The 21,860-nt window shown below is 46.8% G+C and overlaps 1 protein-coding gene across 3 annotated transcripts; it reads right to left on the reverse strand.

The window, feature by feature from the left end:
• Window positions 1-2,335: 2,335 nt before the first annotated feature.
• Window positions 2,336-19,110, reverse strand: alg9 (ALG9 alpha-1,2-mannosyltransferase). Of its 3 annotated transcripts, XM_061248392.1 has the most exons (16): window positions 18,916-18,991; window positions 18,097-18,145; window positions 17,822-17,957; window positions 17,056-17,190; window positions 16,755-16,825; window positions 16,462-16,550; window positions 16,211-16,346; window positions 15,724-15,811; window positions 14,235-14,340; window positions 13,724-13,846; window positions 11,878-12,032; window positions 11,120-11,249; window positions 9,054-9,201; window positions 8,363-8,492; window positions 7,833-7,963; window positions 2,336-3,705 (listed from the first exon to the last, which is right to left on the reverse strand). In XM_061248392.1, exons 1-16 carry the CDS (start codon window positions 18,917-18,919, stop codon window positions 3,582-3,584), a joined length of 1,755 nt encoding a protein of 584 aa, XP_061104376.1. In that variant the 5' UTR covers window positions 18,920-18,991; the 3' UTR covers window positions 2,336-3,581. The 3 variants fall into 3 exon arrangements, 2 of the variants coding, with proteins under 2 accessions (XP_061104376.1, XP_061104375.1); XM_061248391.1 differs by lacking the exon at window positions 18,097-18,145 and having other exon boundaries at window positions 18,916-19,109; XR_009709165.1 differs by lacking the exons at window positions 2,336-3,705; window positions 18,097-18,145 and having other exon boundaries at window positions 11,878-12,027; window positions 18,916-19,110.
• Window positions 19,111-21,860: the final 2,750 nt, after the last annotated feature.

Below are 21,860 nucleotides of genomic sequence, written 5' to 3' on the forward strand. Positions count from 1 at the left end.
TTATGCCCCAGGTCCATTTGTGTCACACTAATGGCCAATATGAAAATAAATCTCAGAGGAGCTTTAAAGAAAATATAAATAAATGAATAATAGGATATTAAAAGTAGTTTTAATCTTTGTCACAGGTGAATTAAGGTATGACCTTGTGTCATTGGAAACATGAATTTCCATTCCATTACAGTGCAATACAGCTCCCAAGACCATACTGTCACTCCCCTCTGCACTGTGAGCCAGGGGTTAACTGATAACTATCATTCCAAAATTAGAGTCCAGTTCCCTCTGTCAACGTCCCCTGTCTGCTAAGTCTGATTTGTCGGGTGGTGTGCCTGTGGAGAGCAAGAACTTCTTAAACCGATGTCAGAGCGTGACATTATTGTAAAAGGAAGTGGATATCTCTCTCTGGGATCCATGTTCCTAGAGGCTACATAGCCAATCTGAGACCCTTCAGCTAAATTAAAAACAAACGGTAATTACAAACACACATCCCTTTTCAAAGCCATTTTCTCAATCCCTCACCGCTGGTTGGACAGTGATCGAGACAGCAATCCTGTGCCCTGCAGTTCAATATGGAAAGCAAACGGTCTCCTATGAGATAGGGCTGGCATGGGAGATGGGTTTGGTCACACTAGAGAGCCTGCCTCTTTATGCCTGAAACCTTTTGCAGGACACACAATGGTGGTTGTGCTATGAATGATCTTTTATTATAGTTTTTCCCAATTGTGTCTGAAGACGTTGGCCACTGGTCTCCGTGCAGCAACACTGCAGCTAATCATGCACATGCCTCCTGTGAGCCAATGAGTCAGTGTTCATGTTCTACAATATAGGCCACATAGTGGACCACGGGAAAGCGTGCACTTGACACAGCGTCTCACACACAACTGCTAGCCGATGGGTGGCTAGCACATTACATTAGCGGTCTCAATGCAGTGCTAATCAAGGCATGATTGCTTAAACCCACCCAATCCCGACAAGAGGAAGCCAATTGTGTCTGGGATTGTGGACCGCCTGCCAGTTAACCACATGCATGGATAGAACCCGCGATGGGTCGGGATAGGGTTCAGCTTTAGCACCGTTACAAACCCAGTCACCCATGTTATTGAAATATTTTGACCTGGAAGGACAACTATGCAAGATGGAAACAAGGGCATCCTTGCAAACACGCGTGATTAATGAAGTGAAACAGGCTTAAGGTGTTGACAGACCTCGTAAATCCTAAATGTGCTGCAGGTCCAACAGCAGACTGCTGCTGCAATAATCTGGGTAGGTGATCACATATCCCTTGATTTTGGGACGCCCGTCTTGCCCGACACGCTGCAAGATCAGTTCACCCCAGCTTGGAAGTCTAACTGCGATGTGCAAACGCATTTGAACATTCAAGATGACAGACGCACAATACCTCTGCATAGGGTAGTTTTAACAAAGGTCTGTTCTGCTGAACCCTGTGCAGAAAATGTCTTCAAATCAAGTCTGGAGGGACACACCAGTAAATGCAATAAAGACAGCACGTGCAGGGCTATAGAAAGGGTTCTTTATGAGAGACAGCGTATAAACCACATATAAATCTGCCCACTCCCATTTCACAAATCATACACAAACATACCAGCTTGAACGGGTTCGTTATGGGGAGGAATCCACCGTTTTCAGTGTTGTGCGGCTATATTTATGCAACAACAAATAGATTCCTTTCTTTCATGATTGAAAAGAGGGCTGCGTGCGTCATCGCATCAACAAGGGGGGGGGGGTTAAAAAGGATATTCCCTGTGGCGTCCTGCGGCTTAGAGCGGCATCAATGAAGACATCTCCCTAATCCCCAGCGCTGACACACACAAACACACGCGGTATTTACCACATGACCCCACTGTAAGCACAACATGCACACCCTTTGCACCTGGGACAAAGGCCAACATGATGCTCCATCTGTTCCACAGATGTCCCCGCACACAGACCCCGTGCCCCGCGCGTCTGCGGCGCAGAGCCACAGGGACACGGCAGAGCAAGGACGGGGACAGCAGCAGGGCTGCGGGAGGGTCGCAGCAGAACCCTCCCGAAAATGCGTGTTGTGCCCTTGGACTCAGTGGGCAAACCTCTTTAGCCTGTGCCTATCAAGTCGCACTCCTTCCTTGTGAATCATTTCAAGCACTGTTGTCTCATCCCTGAAATGACATCTTTACGTTTGAGAGAAGAGCAGGCAAGCGTGCACTCTCCCATCACCCACAGACATTCATCCACCCACACACGCACATATCAAACGCACCAACCCGTGCACACGCGCACCCCCAAAAACACACAAGCACACAGACTCATCCACACACACATGCACATATCCACACACACACAATGATATCTTGTCGTTTATTTGACAATGTCCTGGTCACAGTTAACACTGGTTTGATTTCCTGTTACAATACACAAGACAATCCAAATGTAAACATTCAACACTGACATCCTGATCCTTTTTGGTAGCTGACACATGGCTTCAGTGCACCAACAAGGAGTCTCCTTCACTTTACAGAACCACCTTATACCTTTCACTTTGAAGGCATCAGGGGCCATTCATTGATTAAAAATAATAAGAATAATTTTAGGATGGACATACCAATAATTTGTAAATTTAACATCCGACAAATATTTTTTTCTTCCAGGCATACATTTTCCACAGGATATTTTTTCATTCACTTACAACCTACTTATTGACTTTTTCCCATTTTCTGTTCAATTTTCTGATCACAAATATATATGAAATCATAAATGTAAAGAACATCAGTTAGCCTTTTAGAACCGCATGGTTATTTCTACATCTTTCTGCCAAAAGGGGGCGCTGTGGGGGATCAGGACGAATCGCACAGTATGGCTTAGCAAGACATTTACTCAATAAAGGAAGAACACAGAAAGACGGGACACGGTGCCGGCAGGGGCGTAAACGGGCCAGGGTGAGGCCCGGCAGAGTTCGGTTCATTTGGTTTCCTGGGCCGGTCACGGGGAACAAAGAGAACACGGACCCACCAGGACGGGGAGAGGACCAGACGCCTTCCCATCTTCAGCCTTCTTCATTTACACACAAACCCGAGAGGCAGTTACAGATGGATGTGGGCGAAGGGTGAAGGAATGTGAGATAGTGGGGGAGAGGTCAGAGGTGAGATGGGGCTTGGTTGTACAGCTGCTCTGTAGCTCCACTGGTGTGTTTGCAGGCTCATCCTTTCCCTGACCCTCCTGGTCCAAGCCTGGTCTGGCTTTTTACTGGTCTCATCTTAGCAACTAGTGTAACACAGACACACACACACACGCACGCATACATACATACGCACAGACACACACAACCATGCATAAATACACACATATATAGTGTTAAAACATCATACACGCACAACGACACGTACTACGTATTCACACACAAATACTGCAGGCATACACGGACACTGAGAGCGGGCGGAGCAGCTGGCCAAGCTGACGACAGGGAATATAGGAAACTATGACCTGAGGGAATGGACAGAGGGTGATGGTCGTGTGTGTGTGTGTGTGTGTGTGTGTGTGTGTGTGTGGTGTGTGTGTGCGTGTGCGCGTGGGATCGTGGGTCAGGGGGGTCAGGGTTGTGTCCGTTTCCTGGTCTGCTTGGGCCGGCGCGGTTTGAGAATGACGTAGCTGTTGTACGTGGTGTACTGCTCTGACAGGAACGGGACGAAGAACGCCCGGAGCAGACGAGAAGACCTGAGAGAGAGAGACAGAGACGGAGAGCAGGTTTAATTACCCCAGTACCTTACCACACCACTTATTTACTCTGTTAGCTAGCAATTTACACATTATCCAGGTAATAATGATCCAATGTAGAGAGTCTTACTTATTGCACAACAAAGGGTGCAAATATTGATTCATTTATTTATTTTAATTCAATATCAATTCTAATAGCTTAACACAATGCATGATACATTATACATGAACAGGTATTATAAGATCTGCAGCAAGGGAACATGCGCCTTTCAGGTTACAAATCTACAATTTTCAAACCCTCACAGCACATCTGTGTCGCTGGAAAACAGGAGCTCTCTCGTCTGACAAAGCCTGCCTTCGGCTTTCAGTAAAACGTGTTCGCCAGACTGCTCTCCCCGAAATGATACAAGGCTGCCCCCTAGTGTCAGCAGCGGCGCACAGCGGGCAGAGCGCATCAGGCTGGGATGAGGAGGGGCGCAGTGCAGAGACGGCGGACAAAGTCACCTCCAGCCGCCAGCGCATTCGAGCGTCCCAGTCCCCCATCAGCCATGACCATCCTCCTGTCTGACCTCTGATCACAATCTGATAAACAGGCAGGACCGCCGTCCTCCCGCCCACAGCAATGAAAACCGCCGCACTCTCAGAGGAGGAACTGCGGAAACGGTTCACGCGAATTTCGCCCGGGCCATAAGAGCAGGTTGAGTGTGACATTTCTCCACGAACGGCCGGTCACTTTGCAGCGGAATGCATGCCTGTTTGACGTATAGCACGACCGCTATATAGGATATCGCGGAAAACGAGACAAAAGGAATCCAACAGCAGGAATTCCACAGGCGTGTGTGTGGTTCACATTTCTGCACCGTTCAGACGCCGGGAACGCAGTCTACAGCCCCACCTCCCGCCCAACCCTTCACCGAGCCCGTTCCTGCTACAGCCCCCCGAGAGCGTGCGCGGGGAAGAGTAACCGAATACTGGCGTGAGCTGCACCGTTCGGCATTTTCCACAACAGGAGGCCGCGGGACAGGCAGAAGGACACGGCTCCTTCGAGAGGGCTACTGTTGGCTGATTCGGATATGGAAAACTGGCCCACCTCCCGATTACTAACACGGCTGTGAGAATGGGGAGGGGAGGGGCAGGGCAGGGCAGGGTAGTCTCGTGAACAAAAGTCAGGGCGGTGCGAAGTATAGTTGCAGCGGGTAGGTGCGAGGTATCCTCACTGGATACAGGTTGTGTGTGAGAACTCTTACGGACACAGTCTGAGAGGGAAATTGGGGGGGGGGGATTTTCAGCAATAGCAAAGTTTCTCCTGGTGACAGTGGGAAGTAGGGCCATGGAGGAGGTGGAGTTGAAGGAGGAGGGGGGGAGTTAGGAGTTCCAGGAGGCGCTATCTGACTTAAGGGGAAATTGGAGGGGGGCTTCGGGGTAGGATGAAAAAGCAGCTGAGCTCTCTGCCCAATTAGCCGGCGGCTCACGCGGAGATTCTAATTCCATCTGCCAGCTCCGTTCCCCGGCGCCGAGGAGGCAGGGCGGCCGCGCCGGCTCCCGCTGACGTCAGCGCGCGTCCCACAAGGCCGTGCGGTGGGAGGTGTGAACGCAGCCGTGTGAGAAAGTGAGGGGAGGGGGACGAGGGTGTTGAGGGGATCACGGAGCGTTAAACGCGGTGAAATCCTCTTGAAATCGCTAACAGATATACTCTCCCTCAGCTTCCGCGCCGAGACGCAGTCGAGAAGATTTAGCAGGGCTGAGCTCTTAAAAGTAATCTATGGACAATTTGGAATTAGCTGAGTAATGTGGTTTTAATTTAATTTGCTAAAGGGTCAAACAACAGTGTTACATATACGGTTTTGTACAAAGCACTCAATACAGTGGCGCTAATGGTGATGCATGACATACTCCAGAACAAAATAATCCTAGTTCAAATTACATTAGCCGTGCTCAAACATTATAGTATAAATCTATAAACACATTTCCTCTGACCCACCTTAACTGCGTGTGCCAGTCTAGCACCGTCTAATATAATCAAATGCACTTCAATTGTTTTAGTTTCGCCTACAGCCCAAGTAATCTATCAATGAAGTCAACATCAAAATTAAAAAGGGAAACTGGCCATTCCTTTGTATTTTCATAGCATTTAAAATAGAACTTTATTTTCCAACAGCAGCAGTAATAAGATAACGGTAAAAAAAACAAATAAGACAATTTGCCTCCTTTAACGTACCTTCTAATGAGACAGCGGCATCAATTACTCTAAGCACATCGTTAATTTTTTTTATGTGGAAACGCAACACATTGGTGAGCTAGGCTGCTTCAGAGCTGGTTGCCAGATGCGCTCACTTGCTCCCCCTTGGCATCACCCAGCCAAAGCACCAGTCTAGGGTTAGAGCTCATTACCCTTCCTCTGGGGATGCGAACACACACCCTGCTGTATGACAGAGGAGCGAGTGGAAACCGACCCACTCCAAGACCGCAGGATGCGGTCGCGACCTTCAAGCCTGCCCGGAATGACTGGAGCGTGGCGTTTGTGATTGAGCAGGGCTGGGGAGGTGGGACCGCTCTGCTGAGTGACCCCATTGATTTCTGATGACGAGGGTGGCCTGGCGGGGGGTGGGGGGAGGGGGGGGGGAGCAGCCGCGCACGTCTCCGTGTGCACGTAAAGCGTGAGCACGTCTCCGTGTGCACGTAAACCGTGAGCACGTCTCCGTGTGCACGTAAACCGTGAGCACGTCTCCGTGTGCACGTAAACCGTGTGCACGTCTCCGTGTGCACGTAAAACGCTCCCATATTCAGCGCCTTCCTATCAGCTGCACTGCACACACATCGCCGGGATCTACGGCCCCAATGATGCGCATTCCTCCAGGGCTGACAGGCGCTGTGTGTGCGTGTGTGTGCGCATGTGTGTGTGTGTGTGCGCATGTGTGTGTGTGAGTGTGTGTGCGCGCATGTGTGTGTGCATGTGTGTGCGTGTGTGTGTGCGTGCGCATGTGTGTGTGCGCATGTGTGTGCGTGTGTGTGTGCATGTGTGTGTGTGCGTGCATGTGCATATCCATATGTGTGCATGTATATATGCGTGTGTGTGTGTGTGCGCGCATGTGTGTGCATGTGTGCGCATGTATGTTTGTGTGTGTGTGTGTGTGTGTGTGTGTGAGAGAGCGAGACAACATTTTCCTGTACATACAACATAAAAAAACATTGTAAATGTATGTGAAATAAAAGTATGTGCAGCCTCTTCTCTTCATTTTTATTAAGGTGCCAATAATTGTGGAGATGACTGTACGTGTGCCTGTGTGGGTATTTGTGGGTCAGAGTGAGTGATTGAGTCTTTGTGTACTCTGAATTTAGAAGCATTATTATTACAGGGGCTGGATGTAGTAATTACAGTAATTAGAGCAGGGCAAAGGCACCTCCAGGAGTTTCACATCATTAAAGTTTCCCAAAGTCCACTAAACTTGCAGCAAATGACAAAGGCAGCCTCCTACCTGCAGTTCCTCTCACGGACTCTAGAGGGCAGTGTGAGAGTAGGAGCAGCTGAAGCCACGAAAAAAGGCTGAAGATAATGCACAAGAAACGTGACTGACAGCTTCCTGAAGTGAAAGGTGAGTTCCTGTGCCCTGTCATTAACACCCAACTGACGGCGGACTGCGGCATGCCAAGTGCATCCCCTGTCCTACCCCTGGTGTGTGGAAGTGGAAAAACTCACATCTTCTACAGTTAAAGGCCATCAGTATAAAATGGATTAGAGAACAGGATAATGGCATGTGTTCATTGCTGAAGCACTGTAACAATGAAAATTACAGTTTGTGCTCCTTGCCACAGAACAGTAATCCAACTCCTCAGCGAGGAGTCTGCTGACTAATATCCGCTGTGCCCCCAGTTAATTAGCTTTGATTGAGCTCATAATTAAATATCAGACTAGATTTGATATTACTTTGCAGTGCAGACTGTTAGATATTTGCTGCGGATAATGGGTTGCCGGAAGTGTGTGTGTGTGTGTGTGTGTGTGTGTGTGTGTGTGTAAGAGCAGTCATATAAATTCCAACCATTTACCATTTACCGTAAACAGCAAGCCAGAAAAGCCTAATTACGGTTAGCGGCTGCCTCACAGGGCTGGTTCCCGGGCAGGGACTGACCTGGCAGCGTCCAGGAAGGGCTTGTAGGCTACGATGGTCCACTCCTCCTTGTTGGCGGCATAGCGCGGCTCGCGAGGGGCCTCCGTCTCCGTGTCCAGGTCCACCAGGTAGTGGCAGTGCTTGATGTCCACCTGGGGGCGCCAGTGAGGCAACAGGAGAGTCAATGCGCACGGGCGTGAGAGTATTTGTGTACATACGTTTCAGCGCATCCATGCCTTTGTGCGTGTGTGTGTGTATGCACGCATGTATGTGTATGTATGCGTTTGTGTGCTTATATTTATGTGTGTATATGCGTGTATACATTTGTGTGTGTATGTGTGTATGCGTGTATTTGCGTGCGTATGTGTTTATACAGTATGTATGTATGTGTGTGTGCTTGTGAGTTTATATGTGTGTTTATATTTGTCTGTGTGTGCGTGTGTATGTGTTATATGTGTATGTGTGTTTATACAGTATGTGTGTGTGTGTGTGTGTGTGTGTGTGTGTGTGTTGGGAGACTTGGCTCAGCAGAAGGAGTGAAGCTCACTCACGTATCTGGATGGCTCCTCCAGGTTCTGGTCGTTCATTTGGGAGGGGAGGTTCCGCGTGGCCAGGGGCCCCAGGCCGTAGGGTTTGGGGAGCTGTCCCCGAAATTCAGACGCAATGAACTGCAGCTGCCAACTGGGGGGGGCGGAGGGGTGGAGAATTACCCTCTGTGCAATTAGGGCCCTGAAGCAGACATGCTCCAAAGAAACGCTCGAGGAATGTGTTCGGCTGCCTTTGCGCAGTGGGCCAATAAATCCCCTTCACTGGCTTTACATCCAGTTGTTCTCAATTAAAAGTAGATTTGCATAAAACCCGACTAAATAATATAATCTGAGCTGCACACACACACACACACACACACACACACACACACACACACACACAGAAACACACACACAATATGTAACTTTTTGTGAAAGGGCTGGTGGCAAGAACACATTAATCGAGCAGTGACGTAGAATGGGAAGTTAAGACCGCACATTGGAGACTGTGCGAGTTTGGACCCAATTCCATTTCAATTCAGTCAGTTGAATTGAAAACAGAATTACTAATTTTGAAAGATCCCCAAAAGAGATTATGACCACAAATTTTATAATCCACGAATGCAATTTCGATGCGTTCCCGAAAGTATTCCAGTGTATTTTCCCGTGCGTTTCCTTGGCTGCGGGCAGGAAAGAGCCGGCTGGCCCTACTCACTTGTTGGGCAGCAGGAAGCTGCTGGGGAATCGGTGCCACTCCTTGCCCACGCAGACGGTGACCGGCCTCCCCTCTGGAACCGTGTGAATGGTAGGGTCCTTGGCTATGCGGTGAAACTCTGGATACAGGTCCAGTGGGGCGTGGTAGCCTATGATAACAGACACAAGGCCATGCCGAACAGTCACACAAATCCTTCAGAGTGTGTGTGGGGTCCAGTGGGGCGTGGTAGCCAACAAAAACAGATGCAAGGCTAGGCCCAACAGTAAAACAAATCCTTCAGAGTGTGTGTGGTTGTGTGTATGCCTGCATGCATGTGATTATGGGTATCTGTGTAAGAGCATATGTACAGTATGTGTGTAGTGCATGTGTGTGTGTGTGTGTGTGTGTGTGTGTGTGTATACAATGTAGAGGGAAGGTATTGTAGGGGATTTTACATAAGTGTGCCTCTCTGCAGACCCCCAAAAGGAAACAGACTGTGTTGACCATGTTGACACAGGGTCAGCAAGGTTTGATGAAAAGACAGTGCTCGTCAATACAGGACTATTGCTCCCATCATTGTGCTGCCTCTGCACAATTCTGCTACCTCAGTGGAATGCTCCCAGAACCGTAGCACTGTATAAACCATGGGTTTTCCACTAATGATGTGGGAAATAGTTTGGTGTCATTGGTGGTGTGGTACACTGGTTGCTGAATAAAGATCTTGTAGGAATAAACCACAGGTAATGCAAGTTACCGGTGAGTCAGCGGCGTCCAGTTGTGATACAAGGGTTAACCAGATTTGTTAGACATAGAGATATAGAGAGTAAGCCCTGGGTATATAGAGGGGAACGAGGAATGGTTTGAGGAGACTCGCTAATACAATCTCCTGCGCACTATTTGCGTTAGCCATTCATATTACAACTTGTAATTCTTGTGACACATTGTCATTCTATTTCTGCAATGCACATTGTTGTATAAATTGTATTCATTTGAAACTGCATCCTCTTGACTCGCACCACTATACACTTAGTGGTTTGGAGTCCTAACAGACATAGACAACCAAGGATACCTGCACCCCATAGTCACTCGCCTATACACCAGTGCCGTCACAAGATACATACTAAGGGTGTCATTGTAGGCTATACAGGCCACAGGCACGTCCGCGTCTATACAAATAGATAGCGATCTTATAGAGCCACACTATTGGCGGACATTTGCAGCTCCTTTTGTTGAACTGTTAGAGCAGAGGAGCAGTTGAACTTATCTTTCGGAGTCAGATAAACGAGAACAAAATCAAATTAACCCTGTTCCAGTAACATTGGTCAGACTACACGCGTTTACTTCACCTCTCGGATACCTCCGCCTTTTGGTGTATTTGGGGGGGTTTCTTACAGTATGTATGTGCCCATGAGTGCATATGAGTGTGTGTGTGTGTTTTTGCGTGCTAGGTGTATGCATGAGTTTGAGAGTCTGTTTATGTGAGTGGTGTAATGTGTGCGCATGAGTGTGTATATGCAGACATGAACACAAGTCTGAGATGTGTGGGTGTGTGCGTGTGTGTGTGCGTGTGTGTGTGCGTGCAAATATGCGTCGCTACTTGTACGTCCTGCAAAAAACACCAAAGTAAATGAAACGCAACTTGCAAAGCAGTTCCACCGCACAGGTGCGCAGGCAAGGTAACACTGGTGAAAAACCACAACTCACTTGTTTGAAAATTTCAACCTTGGGGGAGAACAGCCAGTTTAATGGTAGCTGCCCGATACACTACTCTTACGGCCCAACCTGGTATGGCCATGACAACGGAGGGAGATCGCACGGGGAAATGATAAGTTTAAATGTAGTGTGAGAGCCAGGATCATCAGTCATGTAGATAAGCGGATGTGTGAAAGGTATAGTGGAGCAGTGTTATCTTGCACGAAATCCAAAAAGAGCCCAACAAAAGGGTATATGTGGGGAGAGAGAGCCCTCAAACCAGAGAGGGCCTTCTTAAACTCCGGCCACACTGGCCACAGGTGCTCCAGCGACCCGCCAGACACACCGACGAGCAGCACAGGCAGACGCGCGTACGCGTGCGAGGCTCTCCTCACCTCTGAAGAGGGCCACGGAGCGAGACAGCGACAGGACGGAGAACAGCAGCACGGAGCCCAGGGCCAGCCAGTTGGAGGAGATGGTGTAGTGCTCCAGACGGTAGCGCTGGAACAGGAAGTGGTAGCATTTCTGCGGGAAACAGCCGTGCGCAGGAAGAACCGTGTCAGGGGGAAAGACGTTCACAGCACAGGGGGGGGGTGGGCTTTCACTCGCTTAACTGGTCCAGTCATTCACAGTCTGATTTATACTTCTGCCTGCACGCATAAGACACATCACAGCTGACTGTTAGTGTGGACAGAGTGACTGTTGTGTTTGTGTGGAGAGTTATGTCAGAGTAACAAAGCCTGTCTAGGGAGTTTCATCAGGATAGAGTGACTGTGTGTGTGGGGAGTTCTGTTGGGACAGAGTGACTGTGTGTGTGGGGAGTTCTGTTGGGACAGAGTGACTGTGTGTGTGGGGAGTTCTGTTGGGACAGAGTGACTGTGTGTGTGGGGAGTTCTGTTGGGACAGAGTGACTGTGTGTGTGGGGAGTTCTGTTGGGACAGCGTGACTGTGTGTGTGGGGTGTTCTGTTGGGACAGCGTGACTGTGTGTGTGGGGAGTTTTGTTGGGACAGAGTGACTGTGTGTGTGGGGCGTTTTGTTGGGACAGAGTGACTGTGTGTGTGGGGCGTTGTTGGGACAGAGTGACTGTGTGTGTGGGGCGTTGTTGGGACAGTGAGGCCAGGTTTGTGTGCAGAGTGGGAACAGAGGGCGCACCTGCAGTGATGACAGGGCCACAGCCCCACACAGACAGATGAGGGGGTAGATGGGGAAGAGGAATCGCTCCTCTTTGTGGGGCCGTGTGAAGAACACCAGCATCCACAGGTACATGGGAGAGAGTGTGAGCCAGTAGGGCCGGCCCAGGTTCTGCACTGCAGGCACACAGACACACACAGCTCAGTTACAACAAACTCTGGGCTAACAGACACACACAGCTCAGCGCAACTCAGTTACAACAAACTCTGGGCTAACGGACACACACAGCTCAGCGCAACTCAGTTACAACAAACTCTGGGCTAACAGACACACACAGCTCAGCGCAACTCAGTTACAACAAACTCTGGGCACACAGACACACACAGCTCAGCGCAACTCAGTTACAACAAACTCTGGGCACACAGACACACACAGCTCAGCGCAACTCAGTTACAACAAACTCTGGGCTAACAGACACACACAGCTCAGCTCAACTCAATTACAGCACATTCTGGGCTAGCAGTCAAACATAGCTTAACTCAGCCCACTCTAGGGACTACATGCACTGAAGGTTAACACACAACACCAACACACCCTGCACTTCAGCTACACACTTCCTTTACAGACTGACCGGAGTACCGTGTGTTGTGGATCAATGAATTATGTGAATCAAGATTATGAAGAGACTGTCCTGTGTACAGTAAAACACTAACTTAAAGACCTCACTACCAAGCTACATCCATGTGCCCTTGCTACGCAACCAAGCAGTGGAAAAGTATATTGTCATATACTGTATTTCAATTATATTGTAATACATGGAATGATACATTTCAATCCTTCTCCAATAGATTTATTGCGCAATACATTATGTTGGTTATATTCAGACGCATCGCACCGAAATGTGAGCAGAATAACTGAGGGGGTTTCTCTTCCTGATGAGGTCACGTGCTCACCCTGCTGCTAAATCTAACCATCAGTCTTTCACCTTTCTCCGTCTATCCCCCCTCCATCACATTCTCTCCATTTACGACCCTCTCCGTCACCTCCATCTCTCCGTCTTCCATCACACTCTCTCGCTCTCGCTCAGCGCAAATCAATAACGCGGCGCGAGGTAACGTAATGTCTGCCAGCCGAACACCTGGGGCCCGGGTTACAGAAATGCTTATTGCTGGGCGTTGTCAGCAAAAAACGTGCCGCGCCGATAATCTCTACAGAGCGCACGTCCTTATTACGAACGCATTGTTATCCTCGCAGGCTAATTGGATTGAGGCTGCACAATGCGAGCAGCTCAGCACTGCTGGAGCTCAGCGCTGAGTGTCATAGCCTGCTAACCCGTGTCTCGCACCCCTCCTCCGCGAACGACACGGCTCTTACACGCGAATAGCGGTTTCACACATACAGGCAGAGCGCTGAAACGCGACCTCACAGTCCGAACGCGGTCCAAGCAGCTTCTCCCGAGCCGGCTACGTAAATGAGACGGTTTCTTTCGAACTGCCGTCGACATTGTAGTGTAATTAGCATTGCACAGAGCATGCCCTGCAATACGTTGTGAACCGGCAGAACTATATGAACGCTCAGTTTAAGGCCATGAGTTTGAGCTGCTTGCAGCTTTTAGCAGGCTGTTATTGAGCATGTGTTTTGGAGGGGCGAAGGAACAAAACATCCTCGAGTAGAAGCGGGCTATGGTTTAATTTCACACGACCGCGCGGTCTGGTGTTTATTAACCTTCAAAGGCCGGCTTGCGCCTAAGCAGCAGTCCATTAGGAACGGCCTGTATTCATTAATAAAGAGACGCGGCGTTCTCTCCGCACACTCGTGCGGACCACTTACCACAACCTTTCTCGGTGATAACGAGCATTCAACTCACCATTGAACCTCTGCAGCAGGGCTTCCATCAGCGCAGTGAGAGGCAGAGAGAGCAGGGCCAGCACAAACACCACGTTGAAGTTCAGGAAACCGTTTACAAAGTAGTACTGCCAGGGCTCTGTGCCTACACGCGCCACGAAAAACACAAGCGCACACACACACACACACACACAAACACACAAACACACGCACACACATACACATACACGTACACATGCACACACACATAAAACAGATACACACTTTCAGTTAGTGCTCCAACTTTGTTCAGAAAAATAAAACAGAAAATTGTATCCACGGATTCACTTTCAGCGAATAATAACCCAACACTGCCCCTGTCTGCTGGCTCTCAGAAACTGCAGACATATTTACTTGCGGCAGCTTCAGTTTCTATATCGCATGCGGTTCATTTAGAGACCATGGGTGTGGAAAAACTGATCTGTCATAAACAGCAAAAACGAAATAAACAGAACAATAAACACGTCACTGGGACAAAGCAGATAAAAACATACCGTAGAGATCGGGGCCGTGGGGAGTGAACACGTTGTATAGGATGATGTTGAGGGGAGCAACCACCAGCTTTCCATAGTAATAACTGTCCACTGCCACCACAGGGGCCTATGAGAGGAAGATTTATATATTCATTCATGAAGCTGATGATGGGAGGAAGAGAGAAGAGAGATGGAGGGAAGGGCGAAAGAGAGGGAGAGACATGGCAGAGTTGGGCAGAGAGAAGTGCAGAGAGATGCAGAAATCAGAAATACTCTCAGAAATAAAAATATGAAAAGTACCTAAAAAGGTACAAATGCTTGTTGCTATGGTGCCACCCTATAGGTACATGCAATTGTACCCCTAGCCAGCAATATATCATTAATGTGTACCTTTTTTTGCTAAGAAAATGTACTAATTTGTACCTAAAGAGAACATTACTGTACTTTCAGGGTAAATCTGTGGAATCTGACCCTTGAAGAACAAAAATGTACCGCCACTGTCACTTTAAATGGTTGGCATTTATATAGCACCTTTATCCAAAGCGTTGTACAATTGATGCTTCTCATTCACCAATTCATACACACACTCACACACCGACGGCGATTGGCTGCCATGCAAGGCGCCGACCAGCTCGTCAGGAGCATTTAGGTGGTTAGGTGTCTTGCTCAGGGACACTTCGTCACAGCCCGGGCGGGGGATCAAACCGGCAACCCTCTGACTGCCAGACAACTGCTCTTACTGCCTGAGCCATGTTGCTTTATTCCTAAGAGTGCAGAGAGGTGCTGAGTGGCGTTACAAAGACAGAAGGACGTGTGAGAGAGAGCAGTGTTGTGGCCACAGCTGGAGAAGGGTTAGGGTTAGGGTAAGGGTTAGGGTTAGGGTTATCTTTATTTCCCAAGTTGTCCCATATTAGGGCCTCTTGGGAAATAAAAGTTTGCACTGGCCATTCAGGGTACTGAAGCCTTTAAGTAGGAAGAATTTGGTCCCTCTTGTGTCGGTGCTCTATGTGCGTTGGTTCAGTCCTCTTGGAAATAGAGTGCTAAGTTTGAGAATCCAGTGTTTCTCAAACCTGCGTCTCTCCTCCGGTGTCCAATTATTGTTTGTTTGAAGGCCCGATATTTCTAGTGCCTCAAGTCCATGGTGAAGGAAATGAGCCACCAGGTGTGTGTCTGTCTCTCTGTGATTTCTAATGTTGTATATATGTTATATATATATATGTGCTAGTCTACATTTAATTGTGTTCCCTGTCTCTCCTACATATATTATACCACATTGTTTGCACTTAATGGCATATATGCAGTTTTTAGTGTTTTTAGTTAGTGTTTGTTTTATTATGTACATTGTGTTGGTAGTGGTGTTCCTGACTGTAGTGGGTTGCTTGTAGAATATTGGGCCCTGTGTAGGTACAGTTAGGGCAAGGGTAAGGGTTAGGGTTAGGGTAAGGGTAAGGGTTAGGGTAAGGGTTAGGGTTAGGGTTAGGGTTAGGGTTAGGGCTGTGTGTGAGCTCACCAGGAACAGAAGCAGAGCCACCAGAGTCCAGGTGATGAAGCTCTTCCACTTGCGCTTCAGCAACAGCAGGTCAAAAGCAATGGGCAACCTACCAGGAAACGGAGTAGTCAGTCCTGCTCTCACATATTCAAATACTCTTTATTTGCATGACCAGAGAGCTTGAATATGCAAAGACACTGACAAAATAACCACAAAGGACAATAGCCCCCTCCCCTCCCCTCCCCCATGCACACACATGCCACACATTTTGATATACAGTATATAAAATTCTCCGATTGGCTGCTCTTCTCCAGGACCAGTTACACAACATATAATATATTAAATTTAGAGGAAATTTTCCATCATTCAACAGACAGTTTCCACTTCCAGGAAAAAAGCCTGAAACCCAATCGACTTTTGGATAAGACTGGACACCCCTGGTGTAGGGTTTTTGCCCCCTGCATCCAAACTCCAAACTGACCCTATACCCCCCGTCCCATACTCTCACCCTAAAAGAACGCTGAAGGGCCAGCCCACGATAGCCCCTGCTGCCACGCCCAGGACGGCCAAACTGGGCATGTCCTGAAACCAGCCTGTCATGGCCACGACCGTGCTGTACATGCAGAAAGTGCTGGGCAGGAAGGCTGGGGATCACATGACACACATCGTTAAGATTCAACCATGTACACATGCTCATTCAGGAGGACATGCACCTAATGAACTTACATCTGATGTATAATGATAATACAAAAAAGAAACCTGCTGAGGAGCAGAACATTCCAGCACTCAGGACAAGGAAGGCCAGCATCAGCCGTCCCACGTGCAGACCAAACTTCTTACACACGGCCCTGTGTGGAAACACACACGTCATGCATGCGCACACACACACACACAAGCACTCACATCAGTATGTTTTAGACCCCACCTAAGACCTGTCCTTTCCTGCTCAGGTCGAGTGTGCTGAAACCCCATAGGAGGCATCACTTTTTCCCCACAACTGTAGGACAGCTTCGTAAAGGTGCTTTGTTGCTAGGTCTTCCTGTAGCGCTTACTTGTAGAAATACAGCTCACAGACGCAGCAAGTGAATGCCAACACACAGCGCAGGAAATAGAACACCAGGACCTACCAAACAGAGGAAACAAAATGAGCAGTCATTCTCCACAGACACTGATTCAGAGATGCATTTGTTCCAAACAATAATTGTCTTAATCTCCTAAACAGCTGTATAAACAGGTACTGCTCTCCTCCTATATTAGACACCTCAATAAAGTGGGCATAAAATCCAGAGCTCTATCGACACCTCTCCCCCAATGTTTCCATAAGCCATTTCTTGCGGTATAGGCAGCACGCACCTTGTTGGTCTGCAGTATCTTGGCGTGAAAGCAGGTGGGCAGGGCGTGCAGCCACAGGTAGGCGTAAGACCGGATGGCGTAGGCCGGGGAGTATTCCCATGTCTGCATCCCTTTGCCATACAGCAGGTAGTGTGTCTGACGGGCAGAAGGGGGAGGGAAGAGATATCACACACTCACAACTCTCTGTTAGTCTGTGTGGAACCTCCTTCCATAATTTCAAAATGACATGAAAATAGTGTTTGTGTGCATAAGAGAGAGCCGGCAAAGGGAAGAGACTGCGGAAGATAGAGAAGTGCAAGTCTACGCGTTCCACTCTGACATCTGGGGGAGGGAGAGGTAGGAGAATGAATGTGACTGAGTGCGTTATAAAACGGGTTATATAGTTCATACTAAAACATGAGACTGGGGGGTGGCTCGGTGGCGCAGCCTGTAGAGCACTGACCGCATGCTCATTGCGAGCCGCGACGTCGGCGGTTCGAATCCGACCATCAGACACTTGTCGCATGCCTTTCCCTCTCTCTCGCTCCCATTCTTCCTGTCTCTCTATACTATACTGTCCAATAAAGCTGAAAAAGGCCTAAAAAATATCTTTAAAAAACATGAGACTGTGTCAGTAGCTCATAGAATGACTGGGATGAGCAAAAAAAAAAACATGAGACTGTGTCAGTAGCTCATAGAATGACTGGGATGAGCAACAGAACCCGTGATCTGGAGAATATTAAAAGGGGGATAATCTGATAAATTGATTATTAGACTGAGCACTCACAGGCTCCCAGTAGTTGAAGGTCTCGTCGCAATCGGAGATGTTGCTGAGCAAGGCGGCGCAGAAGCGGGCCGAGACCAGGCACTTGAAGGCAGTGGAGCCCTCGGGTGCCCATACCTGGCCCGCCTTGCTGGTGGCCCTGCGATAGGACAAAGGCTGGGTGAAGGGGATCACATGCTTATCTGGGTACAAACTAAGCGGCCAGGGGCAAAGCAGAGGGAGCACAGCAATATTCCAGAATTAATGTCAATTTTTAAATGCCTTGTAGATTCCCTTACCCCAAGTGTAAGATTCCTTGCGGACTATAATGTCCTGTTTTATATTTTCCTTGGGGTGCAATGGTTGAAATTTGTCAAATGGATATAATGGTTTATCTCACTGGGCATGCGCAGTGACGGATTTGCCATTTCTTTGCGACATCTCAGTTTGAGCTGACAATGAACTAAGTCTTTGCTAATATGCTCACTTTTGAGACAGTGACTGGTTGCTGCTTTTCGTCTGTCATCAAGATAAACAAGTAAGCCACATTGGCACTGGCAGCTAACTTATCTTAAGTAGGTAATGACTTGTACACACGTAAGTTAGCTAGCTAGAACGCTAACGTTAGCTTTCAAAACCAATAAGCGAAGATTGGCAGCCAATAGCTTCATAGCTAGCTTATTAACGTGCATTAGAAATAAAAATATATTTTCCCAGCAAATCTCTCACAAATGGATGGAATGCCACAGGTTAACTCGCCAAATCCAAAAGCTGTGGTGATAAAGCAACGTTGGCTAGCTACCCAACAACCCGGGATGAATGAGACAACGTGAGATTTGCTAGTATTTACTACGTACGTGTCCCTATCGTAGAGCTAACATTATATGGACAACACAAGCTATCGAATTAAATCGCTGCTAACGATTTTAAACGAATATGCAATTTAGTGCACAAATAACAAATCCGAGATTGTTATTTATTTACGGAGCGCCCTGTCACATGCTGGCTATGTCAATTTTAAGAGCTGACGATAGCAAAATTAAAGAAGATTGATACAGCTAACGTTAGTTAGCCAGCTAGCCAGTAATTATGACAATTAACTCATCTGCAGCACTCACTCATTCCGTATTTCTGGGGTTTTACTGTCCTCGATCGCCTTTTCGTCTTTTGTTACTCGGGTATCACTGGCAACGTTAGTATTCACGTTATTTGTGTCTTGTTTGCTTCCTCGTCTATTCCGCTGCCGGGGTCCCCTCGTCGCCATCTCTACTACTGGCACACCATGGCCGCCTCGGCAGAAACACTTTAGCAGTCAATTGACAGGTGGCCATATCAACTGAGGGCACTCCGTATCATGCAGCTACTGATCAAACATTGTCAAAATCTATTTTTTAATGATAACCACATTTTAAGACCTTGCAAATACTGTATCAAAAATATAAATGAAAATGATAACTTGTTTGCACCATCATTCATTCAACAGATTGATGTTAGGGGCGAAATTAAAAAGAAATAGGTCTAAGAAAATGCAATATCCGTGGGAATTTAGCCAAGGTTTACAGCATAACATTTTCTAATATGAACCTCCTTGACCTTTTCTATGTTCTTGAAGGCCTACATTTTATTTAACATGCACTTTATATACGCTCAGTCTATAAAGTGCAAGGTCCCATATTGTACATCTTTTCAGTGTTTTATTTTAGGTCCTCATAATCATAAGACGTTTGTGTGGTTTTAAGTACCAAAACAATCTCTCCACATTCTCCTGTGCCTCTCATGAGCTTTACCAAGAACAGGCGGTTTTAGTGACAGTCTTTAAGGCTAAATTATATCAATAAGCCTGTGTTCTGATTGGCTGGTTAGCTCCAACGAACTAAACACCGTCCATGCTGAACATTTGGATGGGCTACAAGGTGGGCAGTGTTGAAGCGTATGAGCGTATCGTTGTGATGTCACAACTTCACGGAGGCCCCAACCAACTGGTTTAAATCTGTGGTTTAAATGCACATTTTCCTCAAACGGATTGTGAGGATTTATTTGGGAACTGTGTGTATAGCACCTTCAACTCCTTTATAATCCACGTAGCAAGTCATAGCATGTCATTTTCCACAATAAATAAATTATCAGTGTAATCAGTGTACTTAAAACAAAACACATCATCTTTTTGAGAAAACATCTTTAATCATCAATTTAATGTGTAATGCTGTAGTGCTCAGTTACTCAGGTAATTCCTTTTTTGGAAAATCTGAATTCTATTAATGAGAATATTTATAATCATATAAGTAGCCTTGGCCTGTTTAAGGCGAGCTTCATCAGTTTCATCAAGTAGATAGGCTACTATTAAAATGGAGAACAAGACAGAGGGCTCATTCCAATTTTCCTCCTTTCCTTGCTGCTGACCTGGAAATTTACTGAGCTCCGCCATCTTTAAGGGCATTCCAACTCCTTAAATGTTCCTTCTAGGAGATTTGAGGGGCTCCCAATCTTTCCTTTAAGCAAGAAAACCGCAGCGCATCTTTTGCTGAAGTATTATTTCAGAAAGTCTGATGTATAAATGATCGACTGTGGGTCCACCTCTCCCCATCTGCCACGCATGTCACTGATGCAGCTTCGAACTGACGTTTGACGGAGCACGGACACTCCATTTGCCTAATTTCACGTTTATTTCCATTTCTTTCATCTTTTCCTCCCCTATCCTGATGGGTGGAGCTAGGGGCAAGAAAAAGAGAAAAGAAAAGGAAAAAGAGGAGAAGGATAAGGGATTGGAATGAGCCCAGAGATTCTTAATTTGCAACTTCCTGAAAGACTGAGTCACACAATTATCTGGCTCACAATGTCCTTTTTTCTTTCTCTAGTGTGGACCAGTCTGGCCTATTCAGCTAATCCAGGGAAAACATGCTTCACAGATCTGAAAACTGCAATTCTGGCTGATAGCTAGCGATAGGCATCATTATTTCCCTGTCAGCCTCATGTTCACGAGTGCGCTATATTAAAACAATTTCAGTAAAAGATAACGAAACGAACAACAAAATTTTAATGATCAAAAGTAAAGACAGGTGAACCCCCCCACCGCCCACCCAAGTCATTATACTGACTGAAGTCGCATTGTACTGATCAGGATAAGAGGAGAGAGTGGGCTGTCTGCCATTACACAAATTGACACCTTCTCCTCGTGTGTCTGTTTGAAGCTGAATTGCTAAATCGCAAGACCACACAAAGCACCACAGAGAATGGGGAGTAGTGGGTTGACTGAGAGACTGGTACTGATATAACAAGTTTTTTAAATTCATTACAGATTGTGGCCCAGTAGTAGCGTAGTCCTCTATTAATCAATTGTAAAAATGTTCCTGTTTTTTTTTTTTTTTTTACTTTACTTTTTTTAAAAAACTTTTTTACTTGAATCAAATCGATTCAATTTTCATATGTTAGGCTATTTGTAAATAAGTTTATAGTTGTAAAGGCATATTTAAAATTACCTACATTTTATTCAGATGAATTGAAAATTAACATTCAGAAGAGAAATTTACAATTGTGTTATGAATGGGTATTTGAAGGTTGTAGGTCTATAGGGCCTAAGATGTCATGCTATTCGTTAATGTTAAATTAATGTTTTATTCGCTGCTGGTCAACTTTGATAAACATTTATGCCATTAAATAGCCTAAGTTCTTCTAAATGTCTCTGCAGCGTTGATTTTTAATTGTGCATGCAGTGTCCTTATGAAAGCAAAGCTGTGCTTATGTTTGTGTTAAGCCACAGTTTGCTAGTATTTAATAAGTTTAATGTAGTATAATTAATATGAAACTAGTATCGCTACTTTTAACAAAATATATAGCATTTGAATCATGTTGTAGCTTTATGTTGTTTACAGTCTTGGCCTTGTGCAAGGATGATGCAGTAGACTTTCAAATAGAGAAGAGTTATCACTTGCCAATGTCTCTACATCTGAACTATACGGATAATGTAACTTTAACCAACAACTTCGGATACGGATATAGTTGCCGATATATTGTGTGTCCCTAAAGCAGTCAGTCATAAATCTGATTACTCCAGGATAATTTGGAT

The sequence above is a fragment of the Conger conger genome, chromosome 7, assembly GCF_963514075.1.
Source record: "Conger conger chromosome 7, fConCon1.1, whole genome shotgun sequence".
NCBI lineage: Eukaryota > Metazoa > Chordata > Actinopteri > Anguilliformes > Congridae > Conger > Conger conger.

Excerpts from the sequence above, each read along its gene's own strand:
- alg9 (XM_061248391.1), bottom strand. The coding sequence starts at position 19,061 with ATGGCGACGAGGGGACCCCGGCAGCGGAATAGACGAGGAAGCAAACAA. Across the intron at positions 16,826-17,055 it reads AGATACTGCAGACCAACAAG|GTCCTGGTGTTCTATTTCCT; the intron begins GTGCGTGCTGCC and ends TCTGTTTGGTAG. Across the intron at positions 9,202-11,119 it reads CTCCGTGGCCCTCTTCAGAG|GCTACCACGCCCCACTGGAC; the intron begins GTGAGGAGAGCC and ends CTGTTATCATAG.